The sequence below is a fragment of the Camelus dromedarius genome, chromosome 9 (genome assembly GCF_036321535.1).
Source record: "Camelus dromedarius isolate mCamDro1 chromosome 9, mCamDro1.pat, whole genome shotgun sequence".
Taxonomy (NCBI): Eukaryota; Metazoa; Chordata; class Mammalia; order Artiodactyla; family Camelidae; genus Camelus; species Camelus dromedarius.
The window spans coordinates 74,729,769-74,755,852 of NC_087444.1; the positions used below are offsets into that span (position 1 = coordinate 74,729,769).

The 26,084-nt window shown below is 48.5% G+C and overlaps 1 protein-coding gene across 5 annotated transcripts in view; it reads left to right on the forward strand.

The window, feature by feature from the left end:
- The window catches only part of MYH14 (myosin heavy chain 14), a 74,915-nt gene that overhangs the window by 26,646 nt on the left and 22,185 nt on the right, over positions 1-26,084 (forward strand). For all 5 annotated transcript variants that reach the window (XM_031457046.2, XM_064489675.1, XM_031457044.2 and 2 more), the window contains 18 exons: positions 1,153-1,271; positions 2,554-2,706; positions 2,816-2,989; positions 3,330-3,503; positions 4,831-4,945; positions 8,440-8,627; positions 9,942-10,063; positions 11,683-11,752; positions 11,911-12,071; positions 13,147-13,255; positions 15,388-15,519; positions 16,351-16,557; positions 19,086-19,223; positions 20,403-20,526; positions 21,092-21,263; positions 23,521-23,733; positions 24,294-24,438; positions 25,071-25,277. In XM_031457046.2, the coding sequence (XP_031312906.2) occupies positions 1,153-1,271; positions 2,554-2,706; positions 2,816-2,989; positions 3,330-3,503; positions 4,831-4,945; positions 8,440-8,627; positions 9,942-10,063; positions 11,683-11,752; positions 11,911-12,071; positions 13,147-13,255; positions 15,388-15,519; positions 16,351-16,557; positions 19,086-19,223; positions 20,403-20,526; positions 21,092-21,263; positions 23,521-23,733; positions 24,294-24,438; positions 25,071-25,277 (2,723 nt within the window). The remainder of the gene's footprint in view (positions 1-1,152; positions 1,272-2,553; positions 2,707-2,815; positions 2,990-3,329; positions 3,504-4,830; positions 4,946-8,439; positions 8,628-9,941; positions 10,064-11,682; positions 11,753-11,910; positions 12,072-13,146; positions 13,256-15,387; positions 15,520-16,350; positions 16,558-19,085; positions 19,224-20,402; positions 20,527-21,091; positions 21,264-23,520; positions 23,734-24,293; positions 24,439-25,070; positions 25,278-26,084) is intronic.

Below are 26,084 nucleotides of genomic sequence, written 5' to 3' on the forward strand. Positions count from 1 at the left end.
AACCACCCAGACGTACCGCCTAGATTCTGCCATTGACATTGTTACTACACTTGCTTTATGGAAAATCTTTCCATCCTCTGTTTATCCATCTTACTTTCTGGTGCATTTCAGGTATTGGGGTCATTCGCCCTTACACCCTACAGCCTGCATGTCATTTACTGGTGTCCAGTATTTATTTACAATTCTTTCTTGGATTTGAAGTGAAACATACAAATCATGAGATACACACATCTTAAGTGTACCATGTAATAATTTATAATAATTATTATTTAACAAATAATTATTAAATAAATATGTATCATTGTTTATTAAATAAGTAAACAATAATTATGTTAATTATGTATTAAATAATTATTGAACAATTATAATAAGTATTTATTAAATAATAATTGTGTATATAATACTTATTAAATGATAGTTTTATAATTAATATTTGTTAAATATTTATTGAACAATTATTTGTGATAATATTTATTTAATAATTATTGAGCAATTATTTATAATACATATTTATTAAATAATTATAATTTCTATTTATTAAATAATAATTACTAAACAATAGTTTTATAATTGATATTTAATTAATATTTAATTTTAATATTAATGTTTATTAAATATTTATTGCATATATTTATAAATATTATTTATTAAATAATAATTTAAAGTAATTGTTTATAATTATTATTTATTAGTTACAAACAATTATAGTAATTTATATATACTTTATAATCATATACTTTATAGTTACATTATAGTTGATAGTATTTATTAAATAATAACTATTTATAATAATAATATTTAGTGACTGCAGAACATTTTTTCAAATGAATGAACCTCGACTCTCTTACCAGTCCCCAGCTGTTGGGCATTCAGGTTGTTTCCTGGTTTTCTCCATCATAAACAGCACTGTGACAAACATCCTCCTAGTCCAGCCATTGCTCACATCCAGGTTTCTATTTGCCAACAGGGGTCCCAGGAGGGTGATTGTTAGGCCAGAGAATACACATGCTTTTAGGACCTGTGATGCGTCTAGTGGGAAAGACTGGGTCCATCTTCTGTCCCACTCAGAGTTGGGGGGTGGCACTCTCTTCCCCAATCCATGCTGGCCCCACTTCCCAGTGCTGATGGGATCTTGATGTCTCTTGCCCTCAGCTGCACAGAAGCTCTGCCGCCTCCTGGGCCTGGGGGTGACCGATTTCTCCCGCGCCCTGCTCACCCCCCGCATCAAAGTTGGCCGAGACTACGTGCAGAAAGCACAGACCAAGGAACAGGTGGGCGAGGCTGGAGGCTGGCAGGTGCAGGGAGGGTCCTAGATTTTAAAGTACCTTATGCCAGTTTTTTCTTATTCACTCATTAAACTTTTTTGCTGAGTGTCTGTTTGGTTACCAACTCTGGTCTAGGTGCTGGAAGTAAAAGTAGTCATGGAAGCAAAGACCACACCTTCATGGAGCCCAGGCTCTAGCGGCAAATCAGATAATAAAAGAAGATAAATAAATAAGGATGCTTTCTATGAAGGAGAGGATTAGGGTAGTCAGGAAAGCCCTCTCTGAGGAGGTGACATTTGAGTTGAGACCTAGATGGTTTAAGGCAGAGGGAATAGCATATGTAAAGGCCCTGGGGCTGGAACAAGCTTGGCAAGTTGGGAACATTAAGGATGTCATTGAGGCTAGAGTGGGGCAGAAGGTGGTATAAGCTGCAGTCAGAGAGTTTAGAAGGAGACAGATCACACAAGGTCTTACGGGCCACTGTAAGGAGGTGAGTTTTATTCACAGGGCAGCTGGAGACCAGTGAGGATTTAAGCCATGGAGCAACTTGATTCAGTTTGTCTTGTATAAAGATTCCTTTGCCAACTATGGAGAATTGGGTCCAGGGGTCACCAATAGAGGCAGAGACACGAGGAGGCCACTTGACCACACAGGCAAGCAATGGCAGCTCAGACAAAGGTAGTGGCAGTGGGAGTGGGGAGATCTGAAAGCATGCTAGATGTTTTCAGAATCCAGCCTTGGGGCTGGGCCAGAGAAGGCACAGTAGGGGATATGAGATTGGGGGTCACACTGACCCGGGTTCCCTCTCAGTTGAGGTACTATTGTTAGGATCCATTTCCTGAGGCACAGAGAGATTTATTCACATGCCTGAGGCCACACAGCCTCTAAGGGGCAGAGCTGGGATTCTAACCTAGGTGTCAGGCTCTTCTTAACTGTTCTGGAAATTGGCTCAAGGGTTTGGGGGGAGGAGTAATGAGCTAATATGCCCCGAAGCTCTTCATACAGTGCCTGGTGCACAGTAGGGCTTCAGTAGTGGTTTTTGTTTTTTGGATTTTTTTAATGGAGGTGCTGGAGGTACTGAGAATCGAACCCAGGACCTCATGCATGCTAAGCAGGCGCTCTACCATTGAGCTATACCCTTCACCCTGGTCTGCTGTTGTTAATGTCACCATTCTTGATGAACCACGAGGGGGCCCCGTCCACACCCAGTGTCTCCTCTCTGGCCCTCAGGGAGGGACTGGGGCTGCCGATGTGCAGGCGGGGTCCTCACTGCATGCCCTCCCCGCAGGCGGACTTCGCGCTGGAAGCCCTGGCCAAGGCCACCTACGAGCGCCTGTTCCGCTGGCTGGTCCTGCGCCTCAACCGAGCGTTGGACCGCAGCCCTCGCCAGGGCGCCTCCTTCCTGGGCATCCTGGACATTGCTGGCTTCGAGATCTTCCAGGTCTGTGCCTTATGCGGGGCTGGGGTCTGGAGAGCTCCATCAGGCTGGCCCTGTCCCCGCCCTCTGCGTTCTCTGCCCCCTCTCTCATGTGTCCTTCTCCCTCCCGCAGCTGAACTCCTTTGAGCAGCTCTGCATCAACTACACCAACGAGAAGCTGCAGCAGCTCTTCAACCACACCATGTTCGTCCTGGAGCAGGAGGAGTACCAGCGTGAGGGCATCCCCTGGACCTTCCTGGACTTTGGCCTCGACCTGCAGCCCTGCATCGACCTCATCGAGCGGCCGGTGAGCCCAGGGCTTCTCCCACCCCGCAGCTCATACGTGTCTCCTCTAGCATCTGCCAGTGACTTGGGTCCAGCTCCTCACCCTGCCGGGCCTCTGCATCAATTTAGTGGGGAAGATGGCACAGATCTGCGTGGCCCCTAGATGTTCAGAACCCAGAACATGCCTGCCTCGGGGCCTGGCTTGAATCAAAGGGCTGATCGAGGGCTAAACCTGTCACTGTTGTCGTGTTTTCTTGCAGATCCCAAGTGTCACATGACCTCAAATTTAGCAGCAACCTAAGTGTCCAATATTTGGGGATCTGACTTACTCTTTCCCCCCACCACTTTCTGTTGATGGTCAGGCTAACCCCCCTGGACTCCTGGCCCTGCTGGATGAAGAGTGCTGGTTTCCAAAGGCCACAGACAAGTCCTTTGTGGAGAAGGTGGCCCAAGAGCAAGGTGGTCACCCCAAGTTCCAGCGGCCAAGGCACCTGCGGGATCAGGCTGACTTCAGCGTCCTGCACTATGCGGGCAAGGTAGGGAGTGGGGGCCAGCCTTGGGGCATGTGGGTGGGAGTGAGGATGCAGGGAGGGTGCAGAGGGAAAGCAGGGGCCACCTGATGTCCACTGGGACAAATCACAGCCAGGCCACGGACTGGGAAAGCCCAAGGAGGAGTGAGGACTCTCTGATGAAATCAGCAGACTTCCTCAAGGAGGGGATATTTGCAGTAGGTTTTGAGGGATGGATAGGAGTTCCCCAGGAGGAGAATTAGGAGCATATTGCTAACGTATTTGGCAAACATCTGCCTTTTGTGTGCTCAGTCCTGTGCTGAGCAAAGCTGGACCCTAGTCAGAAATGATTCCATCCTGACAAATTTTCTTATCTAGGAGGGTGATGAATACAGATCACTGGGATATAAGGCTGATAAGTGCTTTAATGGGGGCAGTTATAGGTAGTGTCAAAGACCAGAGGAGGAATGCTGGGGAAGTTCTCACAGAGGACAGTAATGCTTGATGTAGAATCTAAATCAAGCGTCAGCAAATATTTTCTGGAAATAGTTTCAGCTCTGTGAGCCAGACAGTCTCTGGCACAATTACTCATTTCTGCCATTATAGCCCAAAAGAAGTCACAGGTCACACAGAAACGAAGGCTGCATTCCAATAAAACTTTATTTACAAAAGGAGGTGGCAGGTTGGATTTGGCCTGAGGGCCATAGTTTGCCAATCCCTGGTCTAAATGATGAGAAACATGTAGCCAGCAGAGGACGGGAGGAGGGAATAGCATGTGCAAGACCCGTGGGTTCCTTTCTAGAGCTGTTTGCTTCCCAAACATTGCCTGAGACTGCCCGTGCACCCAGTTGTGTGCTGGGCTATGAGTCAGACTCGGGCCCTGGCCTCCAGGAGCCACTGTCTGGTCGCGGGAGCACGTGCAGAGAACCACGGGTCAAGACTGTGACTCCGTGGAGAAGGAGCCAGCCGTGTAAAAGTCCACGGCGAGGGAATCACAGGTGGTGGAAAAGGCAGGGATAAAAATCCTGAGGTGGAAATGAGATCTCACGTTTGAGGAGCAGTGTGGCTGGTGTAGAATGAATAAGGAAAGAAAGGATGGTGGGTGATGTCATGGAGATGGGCGATGTCATGGAGGTGGGCAGAGTCCTGGTAAGGGAAATCCGTAAAGGGAGAAGGGGCCCTGCTGGTGGAGGGTGCAGTTCAGGATATGGACACAAGGTGGCACCAACGCCCTCGCGTGAGTGGTGAGCCCCAGAGCTGGGCGGGAGTCAGCGCTTCTGGGAGGCCCCTTGGGGAATCTGGAGAGCTGGTGAACCCACCATCTCAGCCCCCTCCTCTGCCCGACTTCATCCAGGTTGACTACAAGGCCAATGAGTGGCTGATGAAAAACATGGACCCTCTGAATGACAACGTCGCAGCCCTGCTTCACCAGAGCACAGACCGGCTAACTGCAGAGATTTGGAAAGACGGTGAGGATCAACTTCCTCGGGTCCGGTCTCCCTGAGGCTCTGTGCATCCCTTCTCCCCACAGTAGGAACGCTTTTGTTCCAAGCTGAGTTCTGAACCTGAGTTGTCTGCTCAGATGCGGAACTAGTGCCAGCAGGAGAGACAGTCTCACATTAGCGTTTCCAATTAGTGATTGATTGATTGATAGCTCAAGCCAGCATCACACTCGATGGTAAAACACTCCTGTTTAATCAGAAACGAGACAAGGATGCCCACTGTCAACACTGCCGTGAAACACGTTTTTGGCGATATTGGTTGATGCACTCAGACCAGAAAAAGAAATAGGTATATGAATATTCAAAAGGAAGTGATGAAGGTATTCATTGTAGGTGACATATGATCTCTAAAAAAAAAAAAAATCAAGAGATTCTACTGAAAAAGAATTAAGGACAACAAGAGAACCCAGACAGGTGGTGTTTTACACATCAGTCAACTTTTAGGCTTTGCTTTCAGTTCCCTTCAGGACTCCAGGAGAATTAAAAAGAAGCAAAAACCAAGATATTAGTTTGGAGTTTTCTTGCTCCAACAAGGCCCATATGAGTTTGGCCATCAGTCTTTTCAGACTGACACTCCTAAGAGGTGGACAGAAAAGCCTTGTGCATCCTTGCCTCCCATCCTTAGAGGAGGTTTGAGAGATGATTTTATAAAAGTGGTAGAACCAGTAACTTGGTTTTTCTGATTCCGGGTTTCCAGAATCTGTCAGTTTACCTTAATCTTTTATTGAAGTGAAAAGTGTAGTAGTAGACGTGCCAGCCCATGTGATTAGACAGGAGAACAAAATAAGGAAGATGGGTATTCCCAAAACGAATTCACAGGGAAAAGGGCATAGGGCAGCTAGATAGGGTAAGCTGCTTTTAGATAGAGAAATTTGGTGTTAATGTCTCAAATAACTTACATAAGAGGGGTTGAAAAAACAGTGTTTGATGTTCGGTAACAGAACCAGAATCTGCTGAGAATCATCTCCTTTAGACTGACAATCTCCCCTTTCAGCTTCTTTAAAATCTATGCCCCATTCATGGACACATGATGCCCCCCAGTCCCTCACATATTCCACCCCATATGTATACTTGGCTCTCAAAGGGTTCCAGGAGAGAAAGTGGAAGTGGCAAAGCCTCATGAGTCCTACTGGAACCAGACACAGCGTTAATTCCTCCACAATTCTGAACAAAGCAAGTCACGCGGCCAGCTCAGATTCCTGGAGCTGCAAGTTACAGAGAGCAGTGGGGAACTGGGACCAGTTTTTCATCAATCTCTCCTACAGCTGCCCTGATCCCAGAGTTGGCTTTGCTCTCTGGCATCCTGAGAGCCCAGAGTTGGATACCCAGCATTCTGGCAGCCCAGGGGGAAAGCCAGATGAGACAAGCTCTCTTCAGAGAGGCAAATACAAGCTGAGAGCCTAGAGTTAGTCCTTGAGTTTCCTGGCAGCCAGGGCAAAAAAGGGATACCTAATAAAACAGATTTAGACTCAACCTCTAGAGAGAGAGAGTTCTTTTTTTCCCTTGGCATTAAATTCTCACAGAGGACATTTGTCCCTTCAGCCAACATTGATGCATTCAGTGGTAGACACAAAGATGAACAGGGCAGTCTCCTTGGCTTTAAACGTTCATGGCTAACATTCAGGTTTCCCCTCCTGCTTTGCTCTGTGCTGCTGACTAATAACCCTGTCTTCTTTTCTCCTTCCTGCCACCTTCTCTCCCTCTCCTCTTCTGATGCTGCTCCCTTTGCATCTCCTGCCCCCTGTCTCTGCCTCCCCCCAATCTGTCCTCACACCCAGAACACGGGGGCTTGCAGCAGTTCTCTTTCCTGGGCTCCTTCCCACCGTCGCCCCCAGGATCTCCAGGGAGGCACAGCTCTGCCATTTCTCCGTCAGGGGGTGGGTGTTGCTGTGCACCAACGGGTGAGATTTGCTGGACGAGGAGGGTGGGCCCTTCGTCTTTTTTTTTTATTTTTATTTTTTTGAGGGTGGGCCCTTTGGACTGGAACCTGGTTTTGGATATCTGTCCCCTGTCCTCCCCATATGGAGGTCTTACCCTCCTCTTTCCCCACCTTGTTAGCTCCCTTGGCAGGTTCCAGACTCTTGTAGCACAAGGCCTTCTTCTAACCAAACAGCATATAAAAGTGCAAACAACTGTGCTAATAGCAGCTGGCATTAACTGTGTATGTACTATGTGCCATGCAATGTGCAAAGCCCTTTTACCAATATGAACACATGGAATCCTCCAGATGACCCAATCAGGCAGGTGTGGGTACTCCTACCCTCACCGTAGTCGAGGAAATGGAAGCACAGAGAAGTTAAGTCACCCACCTGAGGTCACACAGCCAGGAATAGACAAAGCTGGGATTTGAACCCAGAGCCTCAGCTCTTACCTGTGCTCCAAGAACTTAATAAATGACAATGAAGGAGGGAGGGTAGAGCTTAGTGGTAGAGCGTGTGCTTCGCATGCACAAGGTCCTGAGTTCAATCCCCAGAACTTCCACTATAAACAAACAAACAAACAAACCTAATTACCTCCCCCTGCAAAAAAAAAAGAAAAAAGAAAAAGAAAACAAATGAATGATAATGATCATTTTAATAATAACTGGAGTGTGGTGGTGGGAGGGACAACTTAACCCAGGAAGCAACAATACCACATATCCAAGCCCCAACTGTGCACAAGCTCTGCCCTCCAAGCAAGTTATCTGGTTGACCCCCAGTGACCTTCAGGATGGAGGGTTCCAGGACACGAGAAGCTGCCCCAGCTGTAGATTCTGGAGAAACTGGGCAGGATTCAATACATAGAATTTGCAGCAAACAAGTTGATATTTCTCACTAGCTGAAATGACACCACTAAATGGAGGAAACAAAGTTACCATGAAATCAGGCCTTTCTGGGAAGATGGTGAAAATAGAGGCAGTTTGCCTTCTTTTAAATATTGTGATAAAGCCAGACTTGGGTACGTTTTCACATGACAGTGTTTTGGGTTCCTAAAAATACAACATGGCAGTGGTTCTCACTTTCCCCCCCATCTGTGCCTCCATTTCCTCATCTATAAAATGGGAATGATTTTTATAGGCTTCTAAATAAGCTGATGTATGTAAAGTGCTTTGAGCAGGGCCTGGCAGGGAGTGAATGCTGAGCAAACCTTTGCTGACACCATTGTCATTTGCTAATAAGGAAAATGGAGAAGATGGGTCAGAGGCTAGGGTTTGAGAGGACTCACATGGCCTGGGTTCAGATCCTGGATCTTCAGATCCTAAGCTGTGGGGCCTTGGGCACAATCTTCCATCTTTCTGAGCCTCAGTTTGTCTGTCAGTCCAATGGGCTGATGACACCTACCTTACTAGGCTGGGAGAGTTGTTTCATATGTAAAATGTCAGGTCCTGTACATGGTAAGACCCTTGACCTTCAGCCAGTCCAGCTCCCTACAACTGACCTCTGACCCTATTCTTCCTCTACGTATGTTTCCTCCTTCTACAGTGGAGGGCATTGTGGGGCTGGAGCAGGTGAGCAGCCTGGGGGATGTCCCACCTGGTGGCCGCCCCCGCCGAGGCATGTTCCGGACGGTGGGACAGCTCTACAAGGAGTCCCTCAGCCGCCTCATGGCCACACTCAGCAACACCAACCCCAGCTTCGTGCGCTGTATCATCCCCAACCACGAGAAGAGGGTGAGTGACCCGGCCTGGGAAGCAGACGCAGCTCTGGCAAAATGGCTTTACGCCCCAGACACTGGACTTGGCTGGGAAGCCATGTCTCGTCTCAGGCTCACCTCTGACTGGCTGCGTGACCTTGAGCAAGTTGCTTTCTCTACCAGGCTCAATGCCCTCTTTGGAAAATTCATTCATTCACAGGACTTATGTTTTATTGAACACCTACTAAGTGCCAGATAGTAGGGCTACATTAGAGAGGAAAGCACAGCCAACCCCATTTTCTCAGTCTAATCTGGAGCACAGACATTTAAGTAGCCACTTACACTGAATGTCCAGTTGAATTTGTAGGAGTGGTGACTGTCACATCAGAATTAATCTAGTCAGTGAAGTCAGGGAAGTCTCCCTGGAGGAGGTGGGGTCTGAGCTCTGAACGATAACTGGTATTCTAAACAGAGAACAGCTTGTGCAAAAGCCCAGTGGTTGTTTGGAGCTTGAAAGGTGTAAGAGATGGAAAGAAGGCTGTTGGGGCTGGGGGCGTCAAGTAGGTGTGAGGAGACCATGCCTGGTATCCCAGGCCACCAAGAGGCTTTCTTGTTGAGAAAATCAGGGAATAGGCCCTGTGGAGAAGGGTTAGCATGAGTGGAACTTGAAACTACAAAATTAGGTGCCTGGGGCTTCCATTGGACTCAGAAAGTAGAAGCTGTGGTTATTGGGTTGGTGGTTCTTTGTGTGTGTGTGTCCTTTCTCATGTCTCAGATACCATATTTATCAAATCTGAGACACATTTATTTCTGACACTTTAGTATCTCTGAAGTTGGGATGTGGCTTAAAATTTGTGGCCTGTCTGAGTTTAATTGACAAGATTTTTTCTTTCTTGGTGGTATATGAAATAAGTGTGTTTTACAATTGATAGTGGCTTGTATTTGATTAGTGATGTCTTTTTTTTTTTCCGGTGGGATAGGGGAGTAATTAGGTTTATTTGTTTGATTTTTTTTTCTTTAATGGAGGTACTGGGAATTGAACCCAGGACCTTATGCATGCTAAGCATGTGCCCTACCACTTGAACTATACCCTTCCCCTTGATTAGTGATGTCTTGACCTCATTTATTGTCGGTCTCTCCCAGTGGACTCTGAGCTCCCCCAGGACAGGCATTTCTGCCTGGCACGTAGTAGGTTCTCAATGAATTACAGGTGGAACCCCATGAAATTGCCAACCATTTGTGACCTGCTAGAACTGCCATCCAGCTGAGTTCCCCTGACGGCTGTCGTCTGATGCATTGCGCCCCCGTGTGGCCACCACTGAGCTTGCGTGTCTGTCACTGCTGTCTGCAGGCCGGGAAGCTGGAGCCAAGGCTGGTGCTGGACCAGCTGCGCTGTAACGGCGTCCTGGAGGGCATCCGCATCTGTCGCCAGGGCTTTCCCAACCGCATCCTCTTCCAGGAGTTCCGGCAGCGGTGAGAAGCGTGGGGTGGGATGGGGCTTGGATTTGGAAGCCACCATAGCTGCATCCAAAGCCCCCTCACCCCGCTACTTCTGAGTCAGGTGGAGGGTGAGGGTGGGCAAGTTCTTTTGGTTATTGAGTCTCAGTTTTCTCATCTGTGATATGGGAGAGCAGTGCCCTACTCAGTGCGTTCCCAGAGAGAAGGGGCATAGAGCGCTATGTTGCAGAGAATTGCAGTCGGCATTTCTTATGAAAATGCAATGGAACAGGATAGAACAGAAAATATCAACGTATAAGAAGCCAGTAATATGGTAAATACTATTACAAAAATTATGCTTTACACAAGCTGTATATTGCAGCACCACCCGTAAGAAAGAACATGAGCCCCGTATATAATTTAAAATTTTCCAGTAGCCATATTTTTAAAGTAAAAAAAAAAAATCCAAAAGAAAAAAAACATTAAAAAAACTAAAAAGAAACAGGTGACATTAATGATAACAAGATATTTTATTTAATCCAATACATCCAAGATATTAAACAACTTTAACATGTAATCAATATAAAAAAATGAGATATTATGCATTCTTTTTTTTTCTACTAAGTCTTTGAAATATGTTGTGCCTTCCACCCATAGTGCATTTCAGTTCAGACACTAAATTTCCAGTGGTCATGGTGAAATGGAATCCTATCAAAACAATGAAATTGTGTTTGACAGAAAAATAGTTTACACTGCTTCAGTTTGTAAATTTTAATTGCACTTAATTCAAAGAGAATGCAATTAAAACCCCAGTTCCTCAACTGCCCCAGCCATGTCCCAAGGGCTCAGTAGTTGCCTGTGGCCAGTAGCTGCTGCATTGCTGCAAGTCTGCAGTTTCCTACTCAAAGTGTGGTCCCCGGACCAGCAGCATCAGCCTCACCTGGCAGCTTGTTAGATGTACAGATTTTCAGGCCCCACCTCAGACTTACTGAATTAAGATCTGCATTTTGACAAGATCCCTGGTGACTGAGAAACTCTAATACACACAAGTTTCTCAATACCAGTCATTAAATATCAATTAATTAATTAGTATTAACATATTACATATTATATGTGTACATATGTATGTATATATATTGTATATATCAGATGCATTATTTTTAATGACATGTCAAGATCCTGGAGAGGGCACAGCAGAGGAAAGGCTCTAAGGACAGATATGTGTGTGTTTATGAAATGTCCTTTCAAAATTCTGAGTTGTACTCAGAAACGTGAAAGAAACAACTGGAAAGCACATAGCTCAGGACTCGACAAATAATGAGCTCAAAAACAGCTGCAATTTGCTGTTACTCTCACACTTCCATTTGGAGACACACCTTTGTTTTATGTCTCGGGGACATATGGTGGTGGTATAATTAAACACTCAATCAGCACGCGGTGTGTGCAAGGAGTGGGAGCTTTTACTGTCAATGTTGCCATTGGTGGTGGTGGGAATGCTCTCAGCCTGGTGTGTCACCCTTGGTAATGCTTGTTTTTCTTACTGTTCTTGTTGCTGTCATTGTTATTGCTATTTGTCACTCTGAGCCCAGTGCCTGGCTGTGGGCACAGTTTGCTGTTTCTCTTCCTTACCCTCCACGCCTCCCTACCCGCTGCAGGTACGAGATCTTGACACCCAATGCCATCCCCAAGGGTTTCATGGATGGGAAACAGGCCTGTGAGAAGATGGTGAGTGTTTAGTGGAGGCTGGGGGGGTGCAGGTGTTTGTGTGTGTGTGTGTGTGTGTGTGTACACCTTTGCCACGGTCTCAGGTGGTGGAGGTGAGGAGCTGGGGTCTCCAGTCTCATCACTCCTCCTTCTCAAAACCCCTCCCCCACCCATCACAGATCCAGGCCCTAGAATTGGACCCCAACCTCTACCGTGTGGGACAGAGCAAGATCTTCTTCCGGGCGGGGGTTCTGGCACAGCTGGAAGAGGAGCGGGACCTGAAGGTCACAGACATCATCGTGTCCTTCCAGGCAGCTGCCCGGGGATACCTGGCTCGCAAGTGGGGCTCCACACTATCTCTTGGGTCACATTGACCAAGGCTGGGTCAGGGAGGGGTTGTCCAGATGGCCCAGAGCCTGGGCAGGGAGGAGTTGACTAGATAGCTCTAGATGTCAAGCCCTCCAAGGTGGTAGATGGGCTGAGACACAAAAGGATGGAGCCACTAGGTGTCCAGGCTTCATGGTTCTGTAGTCCCTGAGGCTCCTACGGGCAGACCCTATGTTGAGTGATGCTGGGAACACAGAGAAGAGCTAGACTCAGCCTCAGGGTGACCAACTGTCCCAGTTTGCCTGGTACTGGAGGTCTCCCAGGATGCATGACTTTCTGTGTTAAAACAGAGTAAGCCTCCAGGCAAACCAGGTTGAAGGGGTCACCTTAATGGCCAGTCCCTCGAGGGATTCCAATCTGGAGGGGGAGACATACACCCACACAAAGTGTCACAGTCCAGGGTGAGATGTGCTTTGATGAGGGTTGAATAGGTGCAGCGAGAGGCCCTGCAGACCAGGGAGACGAAGGAGGGTGAGAAAGGTGTTCCAGGTAGGAGTGACAGCTGGTGCCAAGGTCTGGTGACATGAGGATCTGGCATATTTCAGGAATGTGGGGAGCTTGCAGAGACTGCTTCTCTCTTGGAACTGGCTCAGAGGAAGGATCAGGGAATAAGGGGCTCCCCAAACACCACGCTGAAGGGCAGGGACCTTGTGCGGGGGCACTGGGGAGTCATGGGAGGATTAGGTCAGCTGTGGATGTAGAAATACCTCTCTGGAAGCATGTCAGGGACAGGCTGGAGGCTGGGAAGCTGCAGAGGAGGCTGGGGTGAGGGTCCAGGTGGTGGGAGGTGAGGTCTGAACTGGAGCTGGGGCTGTGGGGACAGAGAGAAGGGGACAGGGCCAAGAGAGTCAAGGACAGGACTGATGGACTTGCACACAAAAAGGTCTCTAGATAATAGAACAGTGCTCACACCCAGTAGGCATTTCATAATGGTTGACTAACTGGAGAGAGCTTGGCTCCCTTGCTCAGGGGACAGGGCCTGGAGGGGCCAAGCCTCCACTCCCCCACCTGCCCATCTCCCCACCCAGGGCCTTCCAGAAGCGGCAGCAACAGCAGAGCGCCCTGAGGGTGATGCAGCGGAACTGTGCGGCTTACCTCAAGCTGAGACACTGGCAGTGGTGGCGGCTCTTCATCAAGGTGAGGGCACCTGGAGAGGTGGCCCAAGCGGTGAGCAGACAGGACCTCAGGGGCAGGTCTGCTTGGGCAAGTGACTTCCTCAGTTCTGGCCTCAGTTTTGTGTATCTGTAAAATGGGACTAGTCAGCCCAGCCTTTGTCAAGAATCCTGACAGGTGACAAACAAGTGACCAAAAAATCTGACTCAAACCAACATGGAGAAAAGATACAGGACAGCTTTAGAAGCAGCTGGATCTCGGGTTGAATCGGGGGTCCCCACGACCCCCTAGGATTCAATGATTCGCTGGAAGGACTCCCACAACTTTAAAAAGTGGTTACACTCATGGCTTTGGGTTATTACAGTGCAAGGATGGAGATTAAAATCAACAGTATAAGGTGCACAGGGCAGAGTCCAGGAGAGACCCAGCACAAGCGTCCAATTCTCCACTCCCAGGAGAATCATACAGATAGCACTTAATTCTTTCAGAAATGATGTGTGAAAACACATGTGGATATTGCCAACCAAGGAAGCTCACCCAAGCCTTAGTGTCTAGGGTTTCTGTGAGGGTCAGTCACATAGGCATGGCTGACTGTCCACGTGGTTGACCCTAGTTACTCCAGCCCCTTGACCCCAGAGGTCAAGGTAAACAAATTCACTCTTATCAGGCAGGATATTCCAAGGATTTAGAGATTATCTCCCAGGAGCTGGCCAAGGGCCATTCCTTTCTTTGAAATGTGCAGGATTTGGACAACCCAGACCTGCTGAGTTAACTGTTTCTGGCGCAAGGGCCCAAAAAATGATGTCAGTCATTCGACATTCTGGGCCTGCCATCTGATTTTTCACGGTGATGATCCCTGCAGACTTTTCCCCCTTGGGGGGCCACCAGCTAGGCCAGTGTGGGTCTTTTCTCATCTCTGAGCTCCAGCCAGAGTCATATGACCATCCCAGAACCAGTCCCGACACATTAGATGATCCAGGCTGGTGTCACACTCCTGCCCAAACCAGAATGGCACAGCCAAGTGTGTGAGCTTGGAGGCAGGTGTTTCCCCCATGGGAAATCAGAAAGGAGGAAGGAAGATGGAGATTTGGAGGCAAAAACACAGCTGTTCAGTGTAATTCTGAATACGATGTCTGAGCTGTCAGTCTCCAGGCCCTTAGCCTGTGTTAACTGAGTGCCTTCTCTGTGCCAGTAACTTTTGAGGGGCCAGTGATAAAATGGTAAATAAAAACAGACCATGCCCTGCCCCATGGAGCCCACAGTCTAGGGCTGGGGTTGGTAAACTGCAGCCCATGGGCCAGACAAGTATTTTTGTAAATGCCCATTTGTTATTATATTGTCTGTGGCTGTTTTCACATTCCAGCAGCTGAGTGGAGTAGTTAAAACAGAGACAGACTAGTCGCAAAGCCTCAAATATTTCCTAGCTGGCCCTTTAAGAAAAACTGCCCCTACCATAGCAGAGTCTGGGGGCAGGGGGTGTGGCTTACCAGGCATCCCAGAATAAATCCCACAAACTATTAGAAAGTTACAGCTGTGATCAATGCTATGAATTTGTACCAAAAAGAGATAATCGAATAGAAAAAGAATCAAATAGAGGAGAAGAGAATTAGAGCTGAGCAGAACCCAACAGAAAGCAACAGAACAGACACGGTCGGAGTGTAGCGCACTTAGCAAGGGGGAGGGCAGTTTTGTGAAACTTTCGTTTGGTTATTTCTGGGCGAATGCCACCTGTCACTCCAGCCTGAATCACACAGTACAAAGTGCATCTCTCACTCTGGAACTTGGGTTAAAAACTTTGGGGAACACTGCGCTAGGGAATAGCGGCAGCCCTGCCTCTCTCTTTACAAAAGGATTGCGTTGCAAAAAAAGGAACACATTTAGTGTCGCTTGTCTTGTACCCAGGCTGTTCTGGGGTCTTTGCAAGTGTTAACTTCTTCACTCATTTCGAAAACCCTGCGAAGTAGGGGCTGTTATCGTCTTCATTTTATAGATGAGGACACTAATGAGCTTGTCCGAGTTCACCCAGCCAGTAGTGGACGAGCTGGCATGGGAACCCGAGAATGGGGCTGTACTCAGAGCGGGAGCTCTTAGCTTCTGAGCCCAGAAGCCTGGCACGGTGGGAGCCAGCTGGTCCACCACCCCGCCTGTACCCCTAGGTGAAGCCGCTGCTGCAGGTAACGCGGCAGGATGAGGTGCTGCAGGCGCGGGCTCAGGAGCTGCAGAAAGTGCAGGAGCTGCAGCAGCAGAGTGCCCGCGAGGTGGGAGAGCTCCAGGGCCGGGTGGCACAGGTAAGGGGCGGGGCCACTGGGTGAGGGCAGGGTGTGGGCGGGGCGTCCAGCGGTGGCGGGGTCGGGGTAGATTGGGGGCGGAGCGCCAAGGTTTACTGGAGCCAGAACAGAGGTGGAAACTGGTGTGGTTGAGCAGTGAGGTGCAGGGAGCAGGGTCATGGGGATGTAGCCAGGGTACTGGGTCGGGGTTGGGCTGGTGGCCTCCGAGCGAAGATGCTCTGGGGGCTGGATCGCCATCGGGGCAGGGGAGGGCCCGGCTGGGTGGCAGGGCTACCATATACAGGCGGTGGACTTTTCACTGTTGCCAGTGTTTCTGGCATCTTAAAATAGTGCTGAAGCAAACCCCTTCTTGAGTGTTTTCCTGTTTGCCTTTTCGGAATTATTTCCTATGGTTAAATTTCTGAGCGTAGAAGTAGAAAACAGAATGTAAGATGATAGAAAGTCCTCTCTGGGGCTATTTGAAAGATGGACTGGAGATGAAGCGACGAGGCTGGGAGGCTGGGAAGAGAGTCTGTTGGGAGAGATGAGGCCCAAGCCCGTTAGGGTTATAGGGACAGAGAGCGTCGGGGCATGATGGGTGGAGTGGGGACGATGGGCTGTAGGGAGGTGAGGGAGAGGGAGGCACCCAGGGGTCTGACTCTGTGACTAGGGGGTTACAGGGTCATCTTGAGATGGTGAGCAGGTTGGGGGATTGTCTTCCACCCTTCCCCCCTCCCCCCCACCCAGGCCTCAAATGGCAAAGTAAATCAGAGGGCAGGAGGGACCTGGGGATCCACTGAGGGCCATCCTGGGCACCGCCTGATGACCACTGCCTTCCTATCTCGTCCCCAGCTGGAAGAGGAGCGTGCCCGCCTGGCAGAGCAACTGCGAGCGGAGGCAGAATTGTGCTCTGAGGCCGAGGAGACCCGGGTGCGGCTGGCAGCCCGAAAGCAGGAGCTCGAACTGGTGGTGTCGGAGCTGGAGGCCCGTGTGGGCGAGGAGGAGGAGTGCAGCCGCCAGCTGCAAACAGAGAAGAAGAGGCTGCAGCAACATATACAGGTCTGGGCCCTGCCCCGGGTTTCCTGAGGCACCTCCCCCTACTGTCTGCTCCACCCCACCCCAACCTTTGCTTCAGCAGACGCTATCTTTTTTGGCCATGAATTGAAAGAAAGAAAGAAAGAGAGAAAGAAAGAAAAAAAAAAAAAAAACCAACTCAGCTCAAAATGGCTTAAACAAAAAGAATACTTTTTTTCCTTTGCTTCAAATAATGGGAGACTCCAGAATGGATAAGCTTCAGGCATGGCTGGATCCAGGTGCTCAAGTGATAGCCTCAGTATTGTGCCTCTCTCCCTTTCCTGACTCCCTTTGCCTCAGTGCTACTGCATTCAAAGGCAAGCTGCCCTCCCGTGGTTCCCCTTCAAAATCCAGTTTGTATTTTCCACTTAAGGTACATCTCAATTCAGATGCTAAATTTTCATTGGCAGTACTTTATCTGCATTTGTATTTCAGAACATCTTCAGTGGAAAAGAGTAGATGAAGGCCCCCAAGTTGTTCCAAACATACGTACAATTTTCCCAGTGATTGAGTGACTGGTTTTAAATTGGAAAGAAATTCAATTAAATTGAGAATTCAGGTCCTAAGTCATACTGGTTACATTTTAAGAACTCAGTAGTGTTTTAGTCACCTCCTCTTGACCCCACTGGGGAGGAATCCTGCCCTAGGGTTATGAAGATGGCCTAACACACCCCACCTGATCCTGGACAGATGCAATAGACAGCAGGTTACTAGTTATACATCCCCACAGCCTGAAGGAGGCAGACACCATGCCACAGACTCACACTGGAGTTGCACTCAGGAATGGAGTGAACAAGCCGCAGCTGTGGGAGGGTAAGGTGACCCCTGGTTCCTGCAAGAAGATGTGATTGGTTTGTTTAAATAACCGGCAGGACCAGCAGGTAACTGAAGTTCACTACACACAGATGTGTGGGTACCATGTCTGGTCCCCATGATATGGAGGGTTATTTGGCTAGGGGACCTTGTCTTTGGTAGCAGGATGGGTAGGAGGACTTGTGGTTAAGCCATTATAGGGCCTCCCAATTCTACCATATAAAGCCACATATAATATGGAATTTTAAAAAATTGAGGTATAATTAACATATAACATTATATTGTAACTTTTAGTATATAAAACATGTAATATATTTTATATATTATATATAACATAGTATTATATAATTATAATATATTAGTTTCAAGTGTACAACATAATGATTTGATATTTGTATATATTGCAAAGGGATCACCATAGTAAGTCTAATTAATATCTATCACCTTACATAGTTCAAAAAATATTTTTCTTGTATTGAGGACTTTTAAGATCTACTCTGTTAACAATTTTCAAATACACAATAGAGTATTATTAATTATAGTCGCCATGCTGTACATTACACAGCTGTGACTTATTTTATAACTGGAAGTTTGTCCCTTTTGACCCCCTTCTCCCATTTCACCCATCTCCCCCAGTACAACGCTCACCTCTGGCGACCATCAGTATGTTCTCTGTTATCTCTGAGCTGCTGGTTTTTTCTTGTTTTGTTTTTGATTTTTGGATTCCACTGATAAGTGAGCTCCCATGGATCTGTCCTTCTCGATTCTGACTTACTTCACTTAACATAATGCCCTTGAGGTCCATCCGTGTTGTTGCAAAATACTGAATCTTAATTTCCATTCTCACACTGCAGATGCCACATGTGCCCAGTCACTGCCATAGCAGACAGCGCCTGTCTCTACGACATGTTTATTTATTGTTTATTATCTTCACACGCATGCAAGAATGTAATTTCCACAAAGACAAAGATTTCTGTCTCTCCTCAGTGCCTCGAACAGTGCCTGGCACAAACCAGGCACTCAATAAATGCTTGGGTTTGTTTTTGTGGGGGTTTTTTGGGGGGGTGGTTCTTGTTAATTTATTTTATTTTTCTTAAAAGTTATACAACTGATGGGGGTAGGGTATAGCTCAAGTAGTAGAGCGCATGCTTAGCAGGCATGAGGTTCTGGGTTCAATCCTCCTCTAAGAATAAATAAACCGAATTACCTACCCCCACCAAAAAAAAAAAGTTATACAGCTGAATTTCTCAAAATAACATTTTAAACCTAAGAAAATTTAAATTCGAATATACAGACTAACATTTTTAGCTAATCAAAACTACAAGTATTTCACAATTTACAAAATTGGTCTCTGTGATTGATATTTCTTTTGCTTCAGAGAAAACACAAATCGTATTTGTCATCATAATAGTCCATTCATTAATGCCTAAAATCTAATAACCATGTCAAAGCTCTAACATGTCAATAAATGCTTATTGAGCTAATGAATGAAACAGGAGGACCAGTAGGGAGTGGATCCTTTCCCGCCTCGCCCATAGTGTGGACCCGTCTAAGCCACAAGCCCCAGGGTTGGGGGCACAAGCCCCAGGATTGGGGGGCTGGTGTCAGTGAACCATTCCCTCCACCCCCATCCTTCCCACCACACTCCCGCACCCCGGCCTTGGGTCCTCACCCCTGCCTACCCCCTCCCCCAACTCCAGGAGCTGGAGTCCCACCTCGAGGCTGAGGAAGGAGCCCGGCAGAAGCTGCAACTGGAGAAGGTAACGACAGAGGCCAAGCTCAAGAAGTTTGGGGAGGATCTGCTACTCTTGGAAGATCAGAACGCCAAGCTGAGCAAGGTCAGTGGCCCAAGAGCTCCCAAGGGCTGGGGAGGTGGGCTCGCTGGTGCAGATGGTCCCCAACTGAATGGGCGTGGCTGTGTCCCAATAAAACTTTATTTATAAACTCAGGCAGTGGGCTGGATTTGGCCTGCAGGCTCTGGTTTGCAGACCACTGAGCTTAAAGCAGACTCAACCCAGATTCGAGGGGAGGGGAATGCGACTCTGCCGCTGTCTGGGACACAGTGAAGGATCTGGCACTATCTTTAACCTGCTGTAGCCAGGACTGAGCTAGGCACAGGGGATGTGGCATTTAATCATCTAGAGAACAATTTCTGCCCTCAGGCATGAAGGAAAGGGGATGCTGAATGAGTCACCCCAGGAAATAAACATAACCACACGTTGTGAACTAATTATAAACTGTCAGAAAAGAACAAAAAACTGCCGAGCGGGGTGGCCTGACCTGTTCTAGAGGTGGTCAGGGCAGATTTCCCACAGGCCACAGTGCCTGAGAGTTGAGAGCTCACGGCTGCACCAGAGTCTTGAGGCGCATTCCTTTGATGCAGTGGCTCTTCTACTCTGTTCTTTCTTTCCTTTGAAGGCAGTGCCGACCCACTGCACTGATTTCCAGAACCTTTCACAGGTTGAATAGCACTGCTCCAGGCCAGGGCTTCTCAAACTCTCCTGTGCACGCACACGAGTCACACGGAGAACTTGTTAATATGCAGATTCTGATTTGGCAGGTCTGGGGTAGAACCAGAGATGCCATTTCTAACAAGATCCCCTTTGGTGCTTATGCACCATTGGTCCATGAACCCTCTTTGAAGTAGGAACAAGGGCCCAGCACTCACGCAGAAATGCAGCAGATGGAGGATGTTCGCTGCAGTGTTGTTTATAATAGCAAATGATTCGAGTCAGGCTCACTGTCCAATGGTCTGGCGATGGGTTAATGAATGGGGGTGTCCTTCAAATAGTGGGAGTCTCCACTGCAGTGAACAGGTGGGGACAGATAGGGGTGGGCTGGGTCAGTGGACCCTAGAGCATGGGAAAGGAGGCAACGGGGTGGGAGCAGGAGTGTTGGGGAAGGGTGGAGATGAGCGGGAACGCAGATGGGAATGACACTGCCAAAGATGAGGGTCAGGTGGAAGCTGCCACAGGCCCACTCCTGACCTCCCCCCACACCACCACCACCACCCTCAGGAGCGGAAGTTGTTGGAAGAGCGTCTGGCTGAGTTCTCATCCCAGGCGGCCGAGGAGGAGGAGAAAGTCAAGAGCCTCAATAAGCTTCGGCTCAAATACGAGGCCACAATTGCGGACATGGAGGGTGAGTGCCCGCCCCCCAGTGGAGAGCTGCGCATGCTCCAGCGGGGAGCGGGGTTGAGGGGGACTTCAGGCGCTGTGGGGACTCAGTGGTCATATCTGCTAAATGGGGCAGGAAAGCTGGCGCGGGACAGGTGTCCTCTCGGCTCTGGTTATTTCTGTGTCTCCAGGTCCAATTCTTTTACTATCTCATCATGTCTTGGGTCACTCTATCTGATGGTCCCACTAACTTTCGTGTTTGTTTGTTTGTTTTTTAAGTCTCATTGTCCCTTGCTATTGATTCAGACGCAGAAACAGAAGGGAGAGAACCCAGGAAGAGGCTGGGGAGGCAGGGAGGACAAGGCAGGGCAGAGAGAGCCAGAGAGCTGGAGCAGGGGCTGTCACCGGGTGGCGGGGAGGACAGCAAATGGGGTCTGGCACCGGGTCTTGGGGACAGTGGGTGGGCCCAGGGAAGGGGAAGCGGGAAAGAGGAGGCGGGGTGGAAAGATGCACAGCTCAGCATTTAGCCCCCAAGTGCCAGGGCGAGTGGGTCGGCTCCCTTGCTCACTGGCCCCCGCTCCCGCCTCCAGACCGCCTCCGGAAGGAGGAGAAGGGCCGCCAGGAGTTAGAGAAGCTGAAGCGGCGGCTGGACGTGGAGGGCTCAGAGCTGCAGGAGCAGATGGCGGAGCAGCAGCAGCGGGTGGAGGAGCTGCGGGTCCAGCTGGGCCGCAAGGAGGAGGAGCTGCAGGCCGCCTTGGCCAGGTGCGGGGGCGGGCTGCCAGCGTGGGGGGCGCCCCAGCGAGACCCTCCTGGGTACAGAGCCTGGCCCAGCTGCTCCCAAGCCATGCACACGCCACCCCACTTTGAGCCTCGGTGTCCCCTTCTGTAATATGGACAGAGTTCCAAACCTACCTGATTACCAGAAAGCTGAACCGAAACCAGGCCCTAGGTGTCTAGTAACTTGCACGGTTCTGAGTGCATCCTGGGGGCTAGAAAGTGCTATTTCTTCTCCTCCTGCTCAGCTTCTCAAAACCCAACCACCCAGAAGCCACTGTGATTTGATAAGTGGTCTGACTGTCTTCTGAATCATAATTTTTTTTTAATTGAAGTACAGTCGATTTATAATTTTGTGTTAATTTCAGGTGTACTGCATAGTTATATATATGTATATTCAGTTATATATATTTTTCCCCTTTTCATATTCTTTTTCATTATAGGCCATTACAAGATTTTGAGTATAGTTGCCTGTGCTCTACAGTAGGACTTTTCTGTTTATCAGGAATCATAATCCTTATAACTAGTCATTCACAATTATTGAGTGTGCCAGATAAAGCACTCAGTGTTTCAAATGCTTTTTACCCACTGTGACTCACGCGGTCCGAGGCGCCCTTGTGTACGGGTGCAGCTCGATTTCAGAGATGTTAAAATGTAGGGAAAACATGCATCTTGGAATCGATGGGACACGGGGCTCGCAGAGGGTGGTTAACAACACGCACCCTGGATCCTGATTTCTGAGTTCCAATCCCAACTCATCCCCTTTTGGGCCATGTGACCTCACCCAAGTGACAGCACCTCTCTAGCCTCAGTTTCTCCATCTGTAAAATGGGGGTGATTATAGAAGCCACTACTGGGGTTAGTGTGGGGATTAAATAAGAAAGTGCTTATAACATGCTTGGCACACCCTAAGCCCTCCATAGATGCTGCATGTCTGTTCCTACCTTTTTTTTTTAATGGAGGTGCTGGGGATTGAACCCAGGACCTTGTACATGCTAAACATTCGCTCTACCACTGAGTTATACCTTCCCCCCTACTTTTTATTTTTGCTATTTTTTTCCCCCTTCTCTTTTCTATTCAGGTCATATACACATAAAAGACACCATTTTAAAGTACAACTTAGGGAAGTGGGTAGAGCTCAGTTAATTAAAATTTTTTTTTTAATTAAGTGTACAATTCAGTGGCGTTCGGTACACTCACGATGTTGTGCAACCACTACCTCTATCCAGAACATTTTCATCACCTCCAAAAAAAAAAAATCCTATTAAGCAATCACTCCCCGATTCCCTCCTCCCCTCAGCTCCTGGCAACCACCAAACTGCTTTCCATCCATGTAGGATTTGCCGATTCTTACTATTTCACAGAAGTGGAATCATGTAACACACAGCCTTTCGGGCTCTTATTCTCATTGCCTTCCTCATGGCAGCCTTGTGAAGTAGGGTGGGACTGCCCTCCCACAGACCAAGAGCCTGTAGTTCAGAGAAGGTGTCATTTGCCAGGGCAGGTGGCCCAGGAGGGGATACAAACCGTGATCGGCACATCTCCCTGAGCTGTTCAACCCACAGTCCACACTGCCCCTCCATTCAGATTCTCTTTGAAAGAGGCAGTTCCCATAGGGGTTATGAGGAGGGATCCTGGGGTTGGCTCTGCCACTCACTGGCCATGTAACCAGGGCAAGTACTTTCCTGCTCTGTGCCTCAGTTTCCTTGCTGGACATAAACTTTATGTGAGATGATAAAATAAAGGGCTCCTGAGTGGCAGGAACTTAGTAAGTGTCCCTGTGATTACTGGTGGTGTCAGTTCCCGTTTTACAGCTAAGAAAGCTGAGCCTCTAAGTACTGGAGGCGCATGCCCAAGGATAGAGCTGGAATTTTTTTTTCCTTTTTTTTTTGAATTGAAGTATAGTTGATTTACAATGTTGTGTTGGTTTCTGGAGTACAGCATAGTAATTCAGTTATACATACATATTCTTTTTCATATTCTTTATCATCATAGGTATAAGCTATTGAATATAGTTCCCTGTGCTATACAGTAGGACCTTATTTTTTATCTATATATTTACATATAGTAATGTGTATCTGCAAATCTCAAACTCCTAATTTATCCCTCCCCCTTCCCCAGAGCTGGGATTTGAACCAGGGATGGGCCACCCCTAAAGTCCACGTCTGACCTCATCAGCCCCAGAAATCATTCCTGAGCCCTGCCTGCCCCTGTACCAACCTTCTGGTCCTTGTCCACCCACTAGGGCGGAGGAGGAGGGTGGGGCCCGTACCCAGCTGCTCAAATCCCTGCGGGAGGCGCAGGCAGGGCTGACTGAGGCCCAGGAGGACCTGGAGGCTGAGCGAGCAGCCAGGGCCAAGGCGGAGAAGCAGCGCCGGGACCTGGGTGAGGAACTCGAGGCACTGCGGGGCGAGCTGGAGGACACTCTGGACTCCACCAACGCACAGCAGGAGCTCCGGTGAGGCTGGGCTGCCTGCTGCTGGTGCGGGGCGGGCACATGCAGGGCTGGGTTGGGGGAGAGAAGGATTTGGATCCAAGCTCTCCATCTGCATGAATGTTTAGTCATTCAACAACTGTTTAGTGGGCACTGTCCCCAAGTCAGGGACAGAGTTGAGTCAGACTCAGGCATTGCCCTCAGGAACTCCAGGCTGGGGGTAGGAAGTTTCAGCCAAAGACAAGACCCAGTTCAGAACAAAGTGAGCTTTAATGGAGTAGCACAGGGCATCGTGGATGATAAGAGAAGGCCCCTGGACCATATCTATGGGTGGGAGTCCAAGAAAGCTTCCTTGAGAAGGGGCCTTTTGCATAGGGCTTTGAAAGATGAATAGGAGCTCACCCTTAAAGCTACACTCCTCCTGCAACATCACCACCCAGACCCCTAGGGGAATGTAGAGTGAGGTCCCCATCCTTGGAGGGAAAGAATAAAAGGGGGCACAACCAGCAGTTGGGGGCTCCCCCAAAGTCCCAGACTTCTTCTAGTCTGAAATTTTGTTCCCTGTCCCCCTTCCCCTATAAAAGTTCCAAGAGGGAACAAGAGGTGACGGAGTTGAAGAAGGCACTAGAGGAGGAGACACGCATTCATGAGGTGGCGGTACAGGAGCTGCGGCAGCGCCACGGCCAGGCACTGGGAGAGCTGGCGGAGCAGCTGGAACAAGCCCGGAGGGTGAGTGGGGGTGGGGGCAGGGGGTTCTGGGGAGCCATGCAGAGGGGAAGCAAGATGCTGGGTTGGAAGAGGACCTCTGGCTATTTCCAGACCAGCCCATCTCTCTGGGGTTCTCTCCTCATATATTTATGGTCCTGTCCCATCTTTCATTCAGCAAGCATTCATTGAATACATACTCTGTCCCTGGGATGGTACTGGGGACCCAGCTGTGAACCAAACAACCAATACCCCCTTCCCTCATGGAGCTCACATTTTAGCAGATGAGGCAGAGAGTAAACAATCTAAACACATTCATAATGTGTACTGGGGTCATAAGTGCTGGGAAAATGCTGGTGGGGGAGGGTGTGTTGTGATTTTAAATAGAGAGGCCATGGAGAGATTCTGTGAACAGTGGCCTCTGAGTGAAAAACTGAGGGAGGTGATGGGTGAGCCATCCCAGCATCATGGGGAAACATATTCTGGGCAGAGAGAATAGCCAGTGCAAAGATCCTGAGGCAGGAGTGTGCCTGGGTCTTTAAGGAACAGTGAGAAGTTTTAGAGGGGATAGATAGTGCAAAGGTTCTGGGGCATGCACTTGCCTGACCTGATAAGAAAGAGAGTCATAAATAGATGCTGTCTCTCTCCTCAACCAGGGCAAAAGCGCATGGGAGAAGACCCGCTTGGCTCTGGAGGCCGAAGTGTCCGAGCTGCGGACGGAGCTAAGCAATGTGCAGACTGCGCGTCAAGAGGGTGAGCAGCGGAGACGCCGCCTGGAGTCACAGCTGCAGGAGGTGCAGGGCCGGGCTGGTGACGGGGAGCGGGCACGAGCAGAGGCTGCTGAGAAGCTGCAGCGAGCCCAGGTGAGTGGGATAGCCAGGTCAGGGGTGGTCTCTGCTGTGTGACTTTGGGTGAGATGCCTACCCTCTCTGGGCTTCTGTTTGATCCACATCAACCCTATTGCCCCTTCCAACTTTTCTAACATAATCACACATAAATAGCTAGTATTTGATGAATGGTTATTATACACCAAACATCCTGTGTTACTAAAGCCTCCTGATGCTCCTTTGAGGGAAGTGCTAATATTGTTCCCATTTTACACACAAGGAAACTGAGGCCCAGGGAGGTGAAGTTGATTGTCTAAGGTCCCTCAGAGCCAAAGCTCCAATGAATCCAGGCATGACTGACCCTGTAGCTCTTAACTCTTCCACAGTGTCCACCTTCTACCTTCTTATCTTCTGGCCTTAAATAATCTACAGTCTGATTAGAAAAACCCAGTGTGAATACTTGGAACTGTGTGAGGACAGTATCACACTGTGACTTTTAAAGACATGTGGGTTTTTCATTGTAATTTTTTTATGTTTTTTTTTAACTGACCAATCCCTGTTTATTATTGAGAATACAAACAAGCAGAAAGAATGAAGGAAAGAATGGCTTTTTATTCCCCAACCCTACCAGGGAAGAAGACCATTATAGATTTTAATTTCCAGATTAAAATAGTGTATTAGTTAGGGTAAAAGTTAAGCTGCTATAACAAAGAGACCCCAGAATTCATCAGCTTGAATAAAAGACGTGCGCCTTTCCCTCTCAAGAAATAGGCTCAGAGTAAGCAGTCGAGGCTGGCAAGACATTGTGCTCCATGAGATCACTCCATCATCCCTGAGGACGTT